The sequence below is a fragment of the Paramormyrops kingsleyae genome, chromosome 22 (assembly GCF_048594095.1).
Source record: "Paramormyrops kingsleyae isolate MSU_618 chromosome 22, PKINGS_0.4, whole genome shotgun sequence".
Classification (NCBI taxonomy): Eukaryota; Metazoa; Chordata; class Actinopteri; order Osteoglossiformes; family Mormyridae; genus Paramormyrops; species Paramormyrops kingsleyae.
Genome location: NC_132818.1, coordinates 5,468,689 through 5,481,608, shown reverse-complemented (window position 1 = coordinate 5,481,608; position 12,920 = coordinate 5,468,689). Strand labels below are relative to the sequence as shown.

The window sequence follows — 12,920 nt, the reverse complement described above, 5'->3', positions numbered from 1 at the left end:
GAGTGAAGGGGGAGCTGGAAGCCCTAAGAGGAAGCGAGGGGGGCGGGCAGGATTAATAAGCGTTTACAGTGTTAATCAATCTGCCTCTGCAAGCTGAAAAGCCTTATTAGCATGACCCTGATGCTGCAGCTCAGCAAATTCAAGGTTGCAAGCATCTGATTAAGAGTGAAAACTAATTTTCATTCACATTTGGCTTGTGTGATAGAGTGCGTGTTCGCGTGAGTGAAATTGGGTTGTGCGTTAAAGAGGGCTATACAGGGGATGGACAATCAAACTAACACCTGGTTTTAGATCACAATAATTTATTAGTATATTGTAGGGGTTCCCTTTGTGGCCAATACAGTATCAATTCATCTTGGGAATGACAGATCCAAGTCCCACACAGTGGTCAGAGGGATTTTGAGCCATTCCTCTTGCAGAACATTGGCCAGGTCACTTCATGATGCTGGTGGAGGAAAACAATTCCTGATTCGCTCCTCCAAAAACACCCTAAATTGGCTCAATAATATTTTGCAGGCCATGGGAGATGTTCACCTTCACTATCAAGTTCATCAAACCACTCTGTCACCAGTCTTGCTGTGTGTATTGGTGCATTATCATCCTGATACACGGCACCACCTTCAGGGTGCAATGTTGGAACCACTGGGTGAACATGGTCCTCCAGAATGGTTTGGTAGTCCATAGCAGTGACATGGCCATCTAGAACGGGTAGTGGGCCTATGGAATGCCATGATATTGCCGTCCAAAGCATCACCGATCCACCCCTGTGCTGCACTCTGAGTACACAGCAGTCCGGGTGCTAAGCCTCTTTTGGGACGGACGTCTCCACACCATGACTCTCCCAGATGTGGGAAAGGCAGTGAAGGTGGACTCATCAGAGAACAATATGTTTCACATTGTCCACAGTCAAACATTGCTCTGCTGGCACCATAGAACTGACGTTTGGCACTGGCACGAGTGACCAAAAGTTTGGCTATAGCAGCCCAACTATGAATACTGACCCTGTGGAGCTCCTGACAAACAGTTTTGGTGGAAACAGGAGAGTCAAGGAGCGGATTTAATTCTGCAGTGAGTTGGGCAGCTGTGGTTTTATGTGTTTTGGATACAATCCAGGTTAGTGCCCCGACATCCCTTTCAGACAGATTCCTCTTGCCACACAGTTACTCCTGTTGGATGTGGTCGGTCCTTCGTGGTGGTATGTCGACATTACCCTGGGTACCGTGACTCTCGATTCACCACAAAGACTTACTGTCCTGGTTGCAGATGCACCAGTGAGACATGCATCCACAATTTGTCCTCTTTTGAACTCTGATATGTCTCCTATTATGTAGTGTGGAAAATATGCAATATCTGTGTAAAGCTGTGTCATTACATTTCCATTTAAGGGCCTTTTTGATCGCCCCATGACATTCATTCAAGAAAAGCCACATGCTTTTAAAGAGTAAGAACGCCAGTTATATTCTTAACTCCCCTTAGTGTGACTGGGAACTAGGACTATAGCATGTTTATCAGCAATGATAAGCTACCCAAGGAGGCCATGAAGTAGCCTATACTTTTACAGCTGATAGTGTTCCTGACTTTGAGGTTCCTTATTCCCTATACTGCTCACCTGGCTTTGACTGTATACATTTCCCTTTTGACCAACTTCATTTAATAATTATTTTCTTTGTAAGACTGCAATCTGTAAAGGATTCATTTCCTTCTCTTTGTGAAAGTTTTGAAGAATGTTTGTCATGTTAATACATTCTAATTGGGTCTCTTTTTAATTAGATCTAATTTTTTTTTATCTATTGAGTGAATGATTTATGAAAACAGTCAGTTTAACAGCCTTACCTGGCAGACCCAAATCTCGAGCTGAGGAAGTCTATCACTTCCCACGGTAGGCAGGCTGGTTAAGAGAACAAGCAAATAATGAGTCGCAAAATGTCCCAAAACCCAGCATGAAACCTGACTCCATCAGATTGACTCCCACAACAATACCTGCGCAAGTAAACTGATGTCATTTGCTTGGGGGTCAAAGCCAGCATTTGCCAAACGTCCTTCAGGAGGCTTTTAACCTCAGCTGTCTAATCAGCCTCATGCCGCCTTTTGACTCACCGTACTCAAGAGAGAAAGCAGGACTAGGAGCAGGGCGGAGGGGAGTCATTTAAACGAAGGGGGATTACAAAAAGCCAAACATTCCCTGGCTAGTAAAAAAAAGCTGAATGTCAGACTACATGTTTTGCTGAAGAAGTCCAGCTGGCAAGTAGCAAAGATTCTGAAGTTCCACAGAAGGTGCCCATGTGACCATGGACCACACCTAGGTTAAAACTGTGACCTCAGTTTCTTGTCTGCTTGCCTAATATTTCAGGAGAAAAGGGATAGCAAGTAGGCAGTGCCTTTAGTCTTCACCCAGTCGTGTGGTTTATTATTAGGAAACAGCGGGTTGATTTATTTATCATTTGGCTCATTGGTTTAACTCAGACTGGTTATTGTCAGACCTAGTACTGACCACCATGCCCCAATATGTTTGCAGCTGTTTCATGGTGAATATTTCATATTTAGCTTACGAGGGTCAGAAAGAGATTGATTGACCATAAAGCAGCATTTGAAAGAGATGCCCCCTGGAATACTCAGCAAGGCAGTAATGCACAAAACGGCCCCAAAATAAGGGGGCGGGCGGGGGGAGTGGCAGCAGCATTTTGGCTGCCGGCCTCCGCAATTGGACCTGTCACGGAAGCTCACTGGAGTGAATTAATTCAATTAGCTGGCCAAAAACGAGTGACCCAGCCCTGCAGCACAGCTGACCTAGACCACAAGGAAGGCAGTGCAACATGCCACTGGCTCTGGTCCAGCGCAGTTTGAATCGTAGCTACAGTCCGCCCTTGTTAAGGGAAGCCAATCACAGTCCAGGTCACTTGTCATCACAGATGTACCAAATGCACTGTAATATGGGTTGGAAGCTGATTATGGCAATCTCTGCAGCTCACATTTCCAGGGAGATCTGGATTTATATCTAGGGTAAAGCGATATCCTGTTTTATGTACAGTGGGACCCTGTGAGTTCAGCTGATCTCCTTACACAGCTGCGATTAAACACTGGGCTCTCGTTAGCGTCTTCCACTTCTACACTGTCAGATTTCACAACTCAAAGTCAGCGACTATATAATACCATATAATTAAACTGGAAACAGATGAAGGAGTGTCTTTGGCTTGGAGGGGGTGAGTCGGCCATGAATTGCAGTTTCATTTTAGCGGCAAATAATAACTAAATATAAACAGTTAACAAATTAATTGCAGAACTCCCACTCTGTGGTTATTTCTGGAGCAGAACAGACAAATAAATTAACTGCGCCGAAATTCAGCCTCCGGAAAGGTGGAGTAAACGATGTAAGTGCCTGCACTGCCAAAACAAGTGATTAATGTGAGGTCAACACAATCTCAACGACCTTTAGAGCAAACAGTTCAACCCCCTTTGTGTAATAGCCCACATCCACTAGATGAAATTGATTACCTTTGGTACTCTATGGACAGAGACACATTCAGTCTGTTCTCAGTATCTCTCCACTTTTTCCCCACTTTGCTGTCTTCAGCTCTCAGTCTCGTGCCACTCGAAGGTTAGACACCCAGTTCCGTTCATCTCTCTTGACAGTGGGCTGCCATTTTTTCTCGAGTAACCGCAGAAGAGTTTGTTTTTCTCCACAAATGGTCTCCCAAGGGAAGCCAGGGGGGGAAAAAAATGGACAACCAAGTCCTCTGAGCAAAGATTCCAAGATCTTTCAGCAGAGCTTTAAGGTATAACACACTCTAATGGGCCTCAAGGGTAAGACGTCCAGGAGGGTTGACAGATCAGTCAGTGTTTCTTATTCAAAAGCTTCTCATCAGCACATGTATGTCATGGTTGGGCGGCTTTCCCAGCCGATGGACGTCTTAGGTCATCATAGAACACTTGCCATGATGCAGAGCTTACAAGTGCTTTTAGCTGTTTGACTTGAAATTTGAGCTGTTGAGCATGTAGGACGTGGATTCTGGACAGCCTAACCTTCATGCCTGAGGTGACCGGTCTAAACTAAGCGAGGTGCCCCCCAGAAAGTGCTGAACTTCTTCACTGCCCGTACCATTAGTATGATGTAATCTATCCTCGGTCCAGGGCAGATAAGCAGGAGACCCTACCCTCCCTTCAGGCGATCTGCTGCGCTTATCACTCCTGAAAAGGTACATTTAAACCAGCTGAATGAAAAGCAGCCAGCTCCCCACTTGTTTCCATAAGGCGTGTCATCACTCTCACCACCAAGAATAAGGACCTAAGAAGGTGATGGCAAAATACCCTGACTGGGGACCTTATTGGGTTTTGAGGTCCACTGGAGTAGAATCATTAGGTCATGCAAGATCATTCGCCTAATTTACCAACCAGAAGCGAATGTGATGTAATGTTAAATGACCCCAAGACTGGCATCCCTCACAGCTGCAGCATCCTAACAAAAGTCCAAATGATTGAATGCGCAACTTGGGGAATCGTCTCTTCTAAGACATGCCATGAAAAGTCCAAAAGTCTAGTGCACCAGCTCCAGCAGATTGATGATTACTTATCACCCTTAATATGAGCCAGGAGACCCAGCAACCGCTCTCCAAGACGATGGTATGAACCCCATTGTGATCCTTCTGGGTCATGTGGTGGTATGTGACATGTTGGCATAGGACTGTTAAATGAGACAAACGCCAATGGCCTTTTCTCTCTCTGTCCACCTGCCTTGAGCAGTATTAATGGCAGCATATGCACCCACGTGTGAAGACAGTAAAAGTGATTGTTTTTAACAAGAAAAACCTCCATAAAACAGGGCTATTATCCGAATAACTCAAAACATGAAGAAATAAACAATGATTATGGGGTTGAAAAGGAAACTGGAACATCTTACATTATGAAGACAATGTTCGCCGTCTTAAAAGGCACCCCTCCAGCCAAAATGGCAGAACAGCATGTAGAGCGCCCCCTACTGTAAGGCTCTGAAACATCACACTCACATTCAAGTGTGAATCAGAGCCCCATGGACATTAATCAGATTCCACAATCAACATGATAAAAAATGTAATTGCCTTTACAATAATTAAATATGATCCTTATTTACAACCCTTAGTGACACAAAGAAGGAAAACAGCACTGGGAATGGAGATTATAATTAGACCCAAGGTGAAGGATTGAAACTTTAAATCTTTACGCCAACACTTGCATTCAGCACCTTTTGATGCAGCCTTTTGATGTTTGTCTGCTGGTGTCCATGGCTAAGTGTATAATATCTCATTTTGAAGGTCCAAATGTGAAAACAGAGATGTCAGCACTATGTCATGCTTTTTGGGGTTTGTGGTGCCGGATAGCCAATGGCGGGTCATTGTCCTGTTTTATGTTCTTACAAAGGCAATCAGCTCAAGACGGGTATGATATGGATGCAGGGGGAAGTTCACTGCTTTGTGTGCTGCTTTTGGACATCAAAGTTTACAGGGCGGACTTCATCAAATGTCTCTAGGAGCTACAGCGAGACGCATTCCACGTCTTTGGACGTCTGCTTCTCCCGCTAAACGCTGCTCCCTTCGGCGTTTTCCTCCATTCACCCCAATATTTGTCATATCAGTATTTGATTTAAACATTTCTCTTCCTGTTCACTGACAGTTTCATCCGAGTGAGGGAGGAAGGCAGAGGCTCCAAACACTCACGTTTAGGGTGACATCTGGACAAAGGGCACTGCAGGGTCTATATCTATGTATTTTGTTAGCACGTATATCAAACGCTAATGAAATCCAGCTGTCACCGGTTTAAATCTGGTTCTACACGCTGTTGATACACTGAAACACTTAAGGTGATAAATTTGCTTGAAAACCCACTTTATTGAGTAAATATGTGGGCTGAAGTATTAGCATAGCGTACTTTTAGATCTTTCATTTACGCTATTCCACTATGAGGCGATAAACATGAGAACATCTTGACGATGTTAGAAGTAATATGACTATTCCATCCCTTCCAAATGAAGCTGACAGGGTTTTAAGAATGGTTCATGTTTGTACTTCAGAAGTCCTAAACCCAAGGTCCCATTAACACCAGGAAAGGTTTTTGAAGCTGGGCAGGGGTGGGAGGTGGGGGGGTAAGACTGCCTGGTGCTGTGGCTGCTGCTCTCGCGGTGTTCAGCCATCCTTCAGGGAGCAAGTCGGTGCTCCATCATCTTTTGCCAGGGTGAATTAAGTTGACCGATGAGAAAGTCCGGCTTTGCCTGTTCAGGTAATGCTCTCTGACTGGTGTCGTCGATGTCCGCGGGGTTAACGACTCGTGGGAGCCATGCCAACATCCTGAGCCTTTCAATATTTAATCAGACCTGTGCCTGTCACCGCTCTACCTAACACAAGCTGGCCACCACATCCGGAGAGGCTGGATGACTTCCAGGGAGGGAGACAGAGAGAAGGACAGTGGAAGTTTGCCTTCCGGTCAGTTGCAGTGCCCTGCATCCTCATATCTGCAGCCATGCCTTAAACGTGAGGAATCCAGTATAAAAATACAAAGGACAGGATACTTATTAAAGGTAAATGTATTTATGGGAGTTTTTCATAACAATCAGACTCTGTGGAGAAAAACTCAATTTTAATATCACTCTTAGTCAGAAACAATGAGACCTTGCACGGCAGCTTGGGAAAAGCGGAACGGATTGGATGGATCCAAACTCACGCGGATTATTTCTTTCAGTCCAGTGGAGGAAACTTGAACAGATCCCAGATCTCTGCCACTGGGAATGAAAATGAAAGAGAAAAGGAATAATAGGGAATGAAAGCGATGACACGAGGAGTGAGAGGGCAGACAGCGTGTGTCCCATTGCCAACGTGTCCCCTGGTGGCCCCGGTGTCAGCAGAAATGTGCTATTGGTGTAAGCAGAGGAAGGGAGCACTGGGTGTAGTGGGGGAGTCTGGGGAAGTGGGTGAAATTGTAGCCGGATTAATAGAAGCTCAGGGAGTCGGTGTGGGGGGGTCCGATCTCCATGTTAAGCAGCAGGGACAGAGCCAGGAGGTGCCAGGAGCTGAAGGAATCCCAGGGGGCTGAACCCTCTCAGCTGTTGTGTTGCTTTACAGCTTCCTCTGTAGGTTGTTGTTTTTCTAATGCTTCTCCATGTCCATCATGCATGAGACGTAGCATCGCAGAGAGGGGTAAGGAAGGTGGTGTTTCTCCCCGCAGGTGCGGTGCGAGCCTCCAGCATCTTCCCCATCCTCAGCGTCATCCTCCTCTTCATGGGGGGTCTCTGCATAGCAGCCAGCGAGTTCTACAAGTCGCGGCACAACATCATCCTCAGCGCCGGCATCTTCTTCGTGTCAGCAGGTGGGGAAGGTGATCGCGGAGCCGGGGCTGGGACAAAAGGGATCGCGAAGGGAGGGAGGACGAGTGGAGGAACAAGGGAACGATCTGGGGAGGGAAGGGCAAGGTAGATGCAGTTGACGGGGGAGAAGCTGGTTTCCCCCACATTAATTATAAAGCTCTGGCCAGGTTGGTTGGCTATACATGTTCGTGAAAATGAAACCACAGGCCGCCGCGAGCGTTTTCCTGCGCGGTCGCATGGAGGAATTGCAGGACGCTCCGCGAATAGCAGCCGCGCAGCGGAGGCCGTGATAGGCCGCCTCCTGCGAGCGATCCGAAGCCGACCGTCTGTTCCTCTTTCTTCTCTGATCCAGTTGCCGGGCCGAGAGCGACCCACTGGGATTAAACTCTAAAAATATGGCGTCCCTGACATACTTCCCCAGCAAGCCGTCATGGTGGCTGCACACTTTCACAGGCTCCTGGTGCCCAGCTAAATGAAAGACACACGTGACATTATAAAATGTGACGCGGATCAGCTGGAACCCCTCTACATGTTAAAAAAAAGAAGCTTCTCAAAGATCCACCCATCTGTCTTCCTGGTCAGCACCTTGGGGCCCTGAAGCCCACCCTAAGCTGCATAGGGCACGTGGCTGGGGTCCCCGCTTGACAGGATGCCAGGAAATTAATAGAGCTTGTCCTTCATTTTCGTTTTGACCAGAGTTACTTAATTTGTGGTCTCCCTGGTTGCTGTGCAATCACAAGCCCTGATTTAAGCATCTGGTACATTTGAAGCTTCCAGTGGAAACTTACAGCATCTGAAAGTCACCACTACCCAGGCAGAGACGTTTCGCTCTGGTTTCCCGCAGCCTGAGAGCCTCACTCCACAGTGAGGACATCCACCTGAAAAAAATCTTCTAATAATGCTTATGGCATTGTTTCCTGTCCAATGATATTGTGGCTAACTGCCCTCCACCCCCTTCCCCTCCCCCGGCAGCCAATGGTTGTGGGTGTAATAGTGTAGCAATTTATGAAAATATGACTTAAATATGTAATTATGGGCTTGATCATTTAACTCAATGCCAAAAACTTTGTACAGGTTTAAACAAACAGATTTAAATATATACTTTAGGGCTTGTGTCTTTCAAGTCATATTTCCAGTATAACGTCAAACCCGGTTGAAGTATAAACCTTTCGAATGAACGAACAGAAATACTTCCAATAGACCACAATCAGCAGGCCTAAATGAACATAAATGCTGCGTTTAAAATCACTTTAATTGGCTACAGAAATAAAATTTAAAAAAACCTCGCTGTGCCTCAGGAATGGGCGTGAAGCTCGGAGGCGGGTTTCCCCTCAGCTGCCCCCACGGGGGTAAACCCCCGCCGGCCATTCGGCGGTAACCGGTACCGGCTGCTCCGGCCGCTCTGGCCAGTCTCCCAGGAGCTCTTCTCCTGGGTCAGGCAGCCGTCAGGTAGTTGCCTAATTTCATCACAGACGACTGCTATCAATTATCTCACTAGCGGCTAAATCGCTCTCGGCAGCCCAGTTACTGTAACCTCGCCCTCGTTGCCGCTCTGTTGTCCCGTACGTGTGATAATATTAATATTTTCATTTAATATAGAGCCCGTATGTATCAGGCTTTTTGCTCTCAGCTACACAGAGCGTTACGATAGATAGATAGATAGATAGATAGATAGATAGCATCAGGATGTGATGTAATGAATAAGTGGAGCCCCTCCTCCTCACCCAGGCCTCAGCAACATCATCGGGATCATCGTGTACATATCAGCCAACGCGGGGGACCCCTCCCGGAGTGACTCCAAGAAGAACAGCTACTCGTACGGCTGGAGCTTCTACTTCGGAGCGCTGTCCTTCATCATGGCTGAGATGGTGGGCGTGCTGGCCGTGCACCTGTTCATCGACCGGCACAGACAGCTGCGGGTGGGAGCCGTCCACGCCCCAGACTACCTGCAGACCTCCGCCATCACGCGCATCCCCAGCTACCGCTACCGCTACCGGAACCGCTCGCGCTCCAGCTCCCGCTCCACGGACCCCTCGCAGTCCCGCGACGCCTCGCCCGTGGGCCTCAAGGGCTTCAGCGCGCTGCCGTCCACGGAGCTCTCCATGTACACGCTCACCCGGGATGCCCTCAAGCCCGCGACCACGCCCACCGCCACCTACAACTCCGACAGAGACCACAACTTTCTGCAGGTGCACAACTGCATCCAGAAGGACCTGAAAGACTCGTCCCTCAGCAATGCAGCCAACCGACGCACCACCCCTGTATGAGAGAGCCCTGGGCGGGGGGGGAGGGGGGTATAGACCAGCCCCAAGTGGTGAAAATGTGAATCTCCATGAAAACAAATCCCAAAATGTTTTTTAAGGATTTAAAATGCATGATGTTCCCCGTCTATTGTTACTTAAAAAATATTAAAAGGTTGGACTGGAATTATTCATAGCTGCTGCTGATTAAAGTGGGGGGTGTCTGTTTCGGAGCAGAGCTGGGGGACGAGAAGATCAGCTTGTAAATTTAATGAGAGCTTCTAGTTTTCCACCTCTCGGCTCAGTGTGGATGGGGCTGCAAGCTACCCCTCCCTCCTGCCCCCCCCACACACATCTCTTTTATTTAATGGCCTATTTACTGATTGAGTGATTTATTTTTTTGCATTAAAACTGTGAACCATAACAGCTTGGAACTCAAAAAGGAGTAACCTAATCTGTTATCTCTCTCTCTCTCTCTTTCTCTCTCTTTCTCTCTCTCACTCTCTCGTCGACTCTGGTAACGCAAAAAATAAATAAATTAAATAAAGAGATTGAAGGACACTGAATACAACTCCTGTCTGTGTTGAGGAAAGACTCCTCTGGGGAGAAGAGCAGGAGACAGAGACTCAGGCAGAGAATGTTATCCGAAATCGGTTCTTTTAGAAGAACATTCTGGTCTTTTCCTGCTGCCGGTACTCTTTCATTTTCGATCACTGCAGGACTGTGAGCCCGATCATGAACCCCTAATGCACGGCGAGCGGCAAGTGGAGGTTGACACAAAAAAAAGCTGGAATGACATCTGGAAAAGAGGAGAGGCGAGAAGGAAAAAAGGTAGCAGAAGTAGACGAGTGAAGAAAATGACGAGTGAGATACCAGGAGAAACGAGTGACTGATACATAAAGAAATTTACATGCATGCTAAGAATCTGCTCTTGAGAAATTAACTTTTAAGAGATATTGAGAATTATTAGGGGCAAAAAGCAACAATGCAAAATGTTACAACTGTGTGTCTCATTTTTGTTTCATTTGATTTCTAAATGTATGGTTTGGGTTGCCCAGATTAGTCGAACGAAACATAACACAAAGCCACCTTTTTGAAATATTTGCTTTACTTCATTGTGTTAATATAGATGTACTTTATTTTAAAATCTGACTTGGCTTTTTTTCAGTATGCTGTTTAAATGACAGGACTCTTTTTAAGGTGCCAAAACCGAATTACCCTATCCCCCTGACAAATAAATGTTAATACCCCGGGGGGGGGGAGGGGACCCACAGTCGCAGATCTCTGTGTGTCGTCATTATTCTGCTCGGCACTCTGATGTGCAGTGTGAAGCGCTGAGATGGTGATCTTCAGAAAACGGACCCACGCATCAGGCGATGAGGGAATGGGCCCTGCAGCTTCATGAAGGACACCTTCTTCTGCACCTGTATACCTCAGCAAATGTGTCTGCATTAATTAAGTGTAAAAGATGAAAGCACCCTAAGTCTCCTTAAATACGAGTCCTACAAAGAACTATGAATATGAGGCGTCTAACCTCTGGCAGTGGAGAACTGACAGCAGCTATCTAGTTACAGTCACTGTAAATGTTATCCAAAGGTCGATCCGTGAAACAGGTTTGCGCCTGATTGTCAGAAGAGTTCAGTGCTGAAACCTTTGGATATGCTCACTGTATACATTACTGTCAATATATGAAATCAAGTCCCTGTGCTGAGATAATACATTTAAATACACAATTGTTTTTTTTGGAAAAAAATGTTTCCTTAAAGCATCTCCTGTGTGTTTTCTCTGAGCTGTGCATTCAGTGTGGTTTTTATATGAGAAGTATGGCAGGTTGGATATACACCCATCTCATTCAGGAGATCCTTTGGTCATGAAGCCTTTCAGAAAGGTCAAAGACGGGAGAGCCGGCGCTAGGGGAGGTAAGAGCTGTCGCTTTGTGGCCGGATACCTGCACATTTCTTTGTCGCACAGCACAGCTTTTCTTTTCCAGATCTTCAGGAAATTGACTTGGATTTGCAGAAACAGGTGGAAAGTAAAAACGAAAGGTTCACAACAAGCAACCTCAAAGCCTCATGTTCGAAAGAGGTGGCATTTTCACACGCTAGAGTGCTGTTACATGTTCAAACGCGTGTGCATGTTTCCCAGCTATGCAGGGTGCATAGTCATTAATTTAACAGTGTGGAGTCTTTAATAGTCATTGTTTCGGTGGTTAAAATGGCATCCCGACTAGATCTTGCTGTGGAATATGTAGTGCCTCTGAAAAAAATGGGATTTAATCTCGACCTCGTCTTTTTTGTTTCCAGAATATCTCCCACTGGGTCTCACCAAGCTCTTTCATCTGGGGGCCATTTCTATGGGGAGCCAAGGAGTCGACACAGGACAATGGAGACATACATCAGGGACATGGGTGACATTCATTAGCTTTGTAAATGTGCTGATGTCGTTAACGAGGCGTCCCCGAGGCACAGCCACCCGAGAGCTCTGAGATGTAGCTCTCCTTCCATGCATCCTGCCCTGTAAAGATTAAGAACTATAATTTAATGGGTAAGTAAATTCAGAGTCGAGAAATCCGGAAACTCTGTGACATACATGTATCAGATGCCTGCCCACTGGCCCAAAACTCCCATCTCGCCGTTTCTCTGAGGACAGGTCCAATGTGGAGCTGATGCCAGAAATGTTTGGACACATAGAGGATACTGAGACGATGAGTATAGATCTGAGAAACCATACAGACGGCCAAGTCAACCTAAGACTCAAAGTCCACAATTAATATTGAAGATTTCATCAAGCTCCTGTGAAGAGCTCCTGAGCAACGCACATCATGGAGAAGTGTTAGCAGTGCGAACAGCGCCAGCAAGTGTCAGTGTGGTCACAACTTGTACAGAAAGTTAGTAACGGTTTAACTAATTCGGGGCTAGATAACCGATAGTATTTTTGTGTTTGTCTCTCTGGGCTGCTGCTCATTCCTGTTAAATGAGTCGTTTTCACACCATCTTAGCAAAACACTCGTCCTTAATTTGCCTTCCTGTCATACACGGTTCTCTCTCTCTCTCTCTCTCTCTCTTCTTCTGTGACTCTTCTGGGCCTGCAGTGCACCCGCCCCAATCCCGCCATCTCTCTTTCTCACGTTCCTACACTCTTGATCTCTCGTCCTCTCCTGTTTCCCCTCTCAATCCTTCCACTCATCCATTCCACCTCTCTCTCTTTTTGCCCAGGAGGTTCATCAGAGAGGCCGCTGAGGGGCAGGGCAGCACTGACATCACTGACATCCAATCGACGCCTTGACAGAGCGGACCCTAACCCTGACTGTTAGGGGCTAGCTGACAGGACACCGTCAGAGCTACAAATCACCA

General features: G+C 46.6%; 1 protein-coding gene across 3 annotated transcripts in view; it reads left to right on the top strand.

Annotated features, from left to right (window-relative positions):
• LOC111835972 (voltage-dependent calcium channel gamma-2 subunit) overlaps positions 1-11,266 on the top strand; it is a 45,790-nt gene extending 34,524 nt beyond the window's left edge. Inside the window, exons 3-5 of one of the 3 annotated variants that reach the window (XM_023796821.2) lie at positions 7,189-7,329; positions 9,056-9,516; positions 10,116-11,266. In XM_023796821.2, the coding sequence (XP_023652589.1) occupies positions 7,189-7,329; positions 9,056-9,516; positions 10,116-10,154 (641 nt within the window). In that variant the 3' untranslated portion in view covers positions 10,155-11,266. Of the gene's footprint in view, positions 1-7,188; positions 7,330-9,055 lie in introns of all 3 variants that reach the window. The other 2 variants (XM_023796819.2, XM_023796820.2) reach the window with 2 other exon arrangements.
• Positions 11,267-12,920: the final 1,654 nt, after the last annotated feature.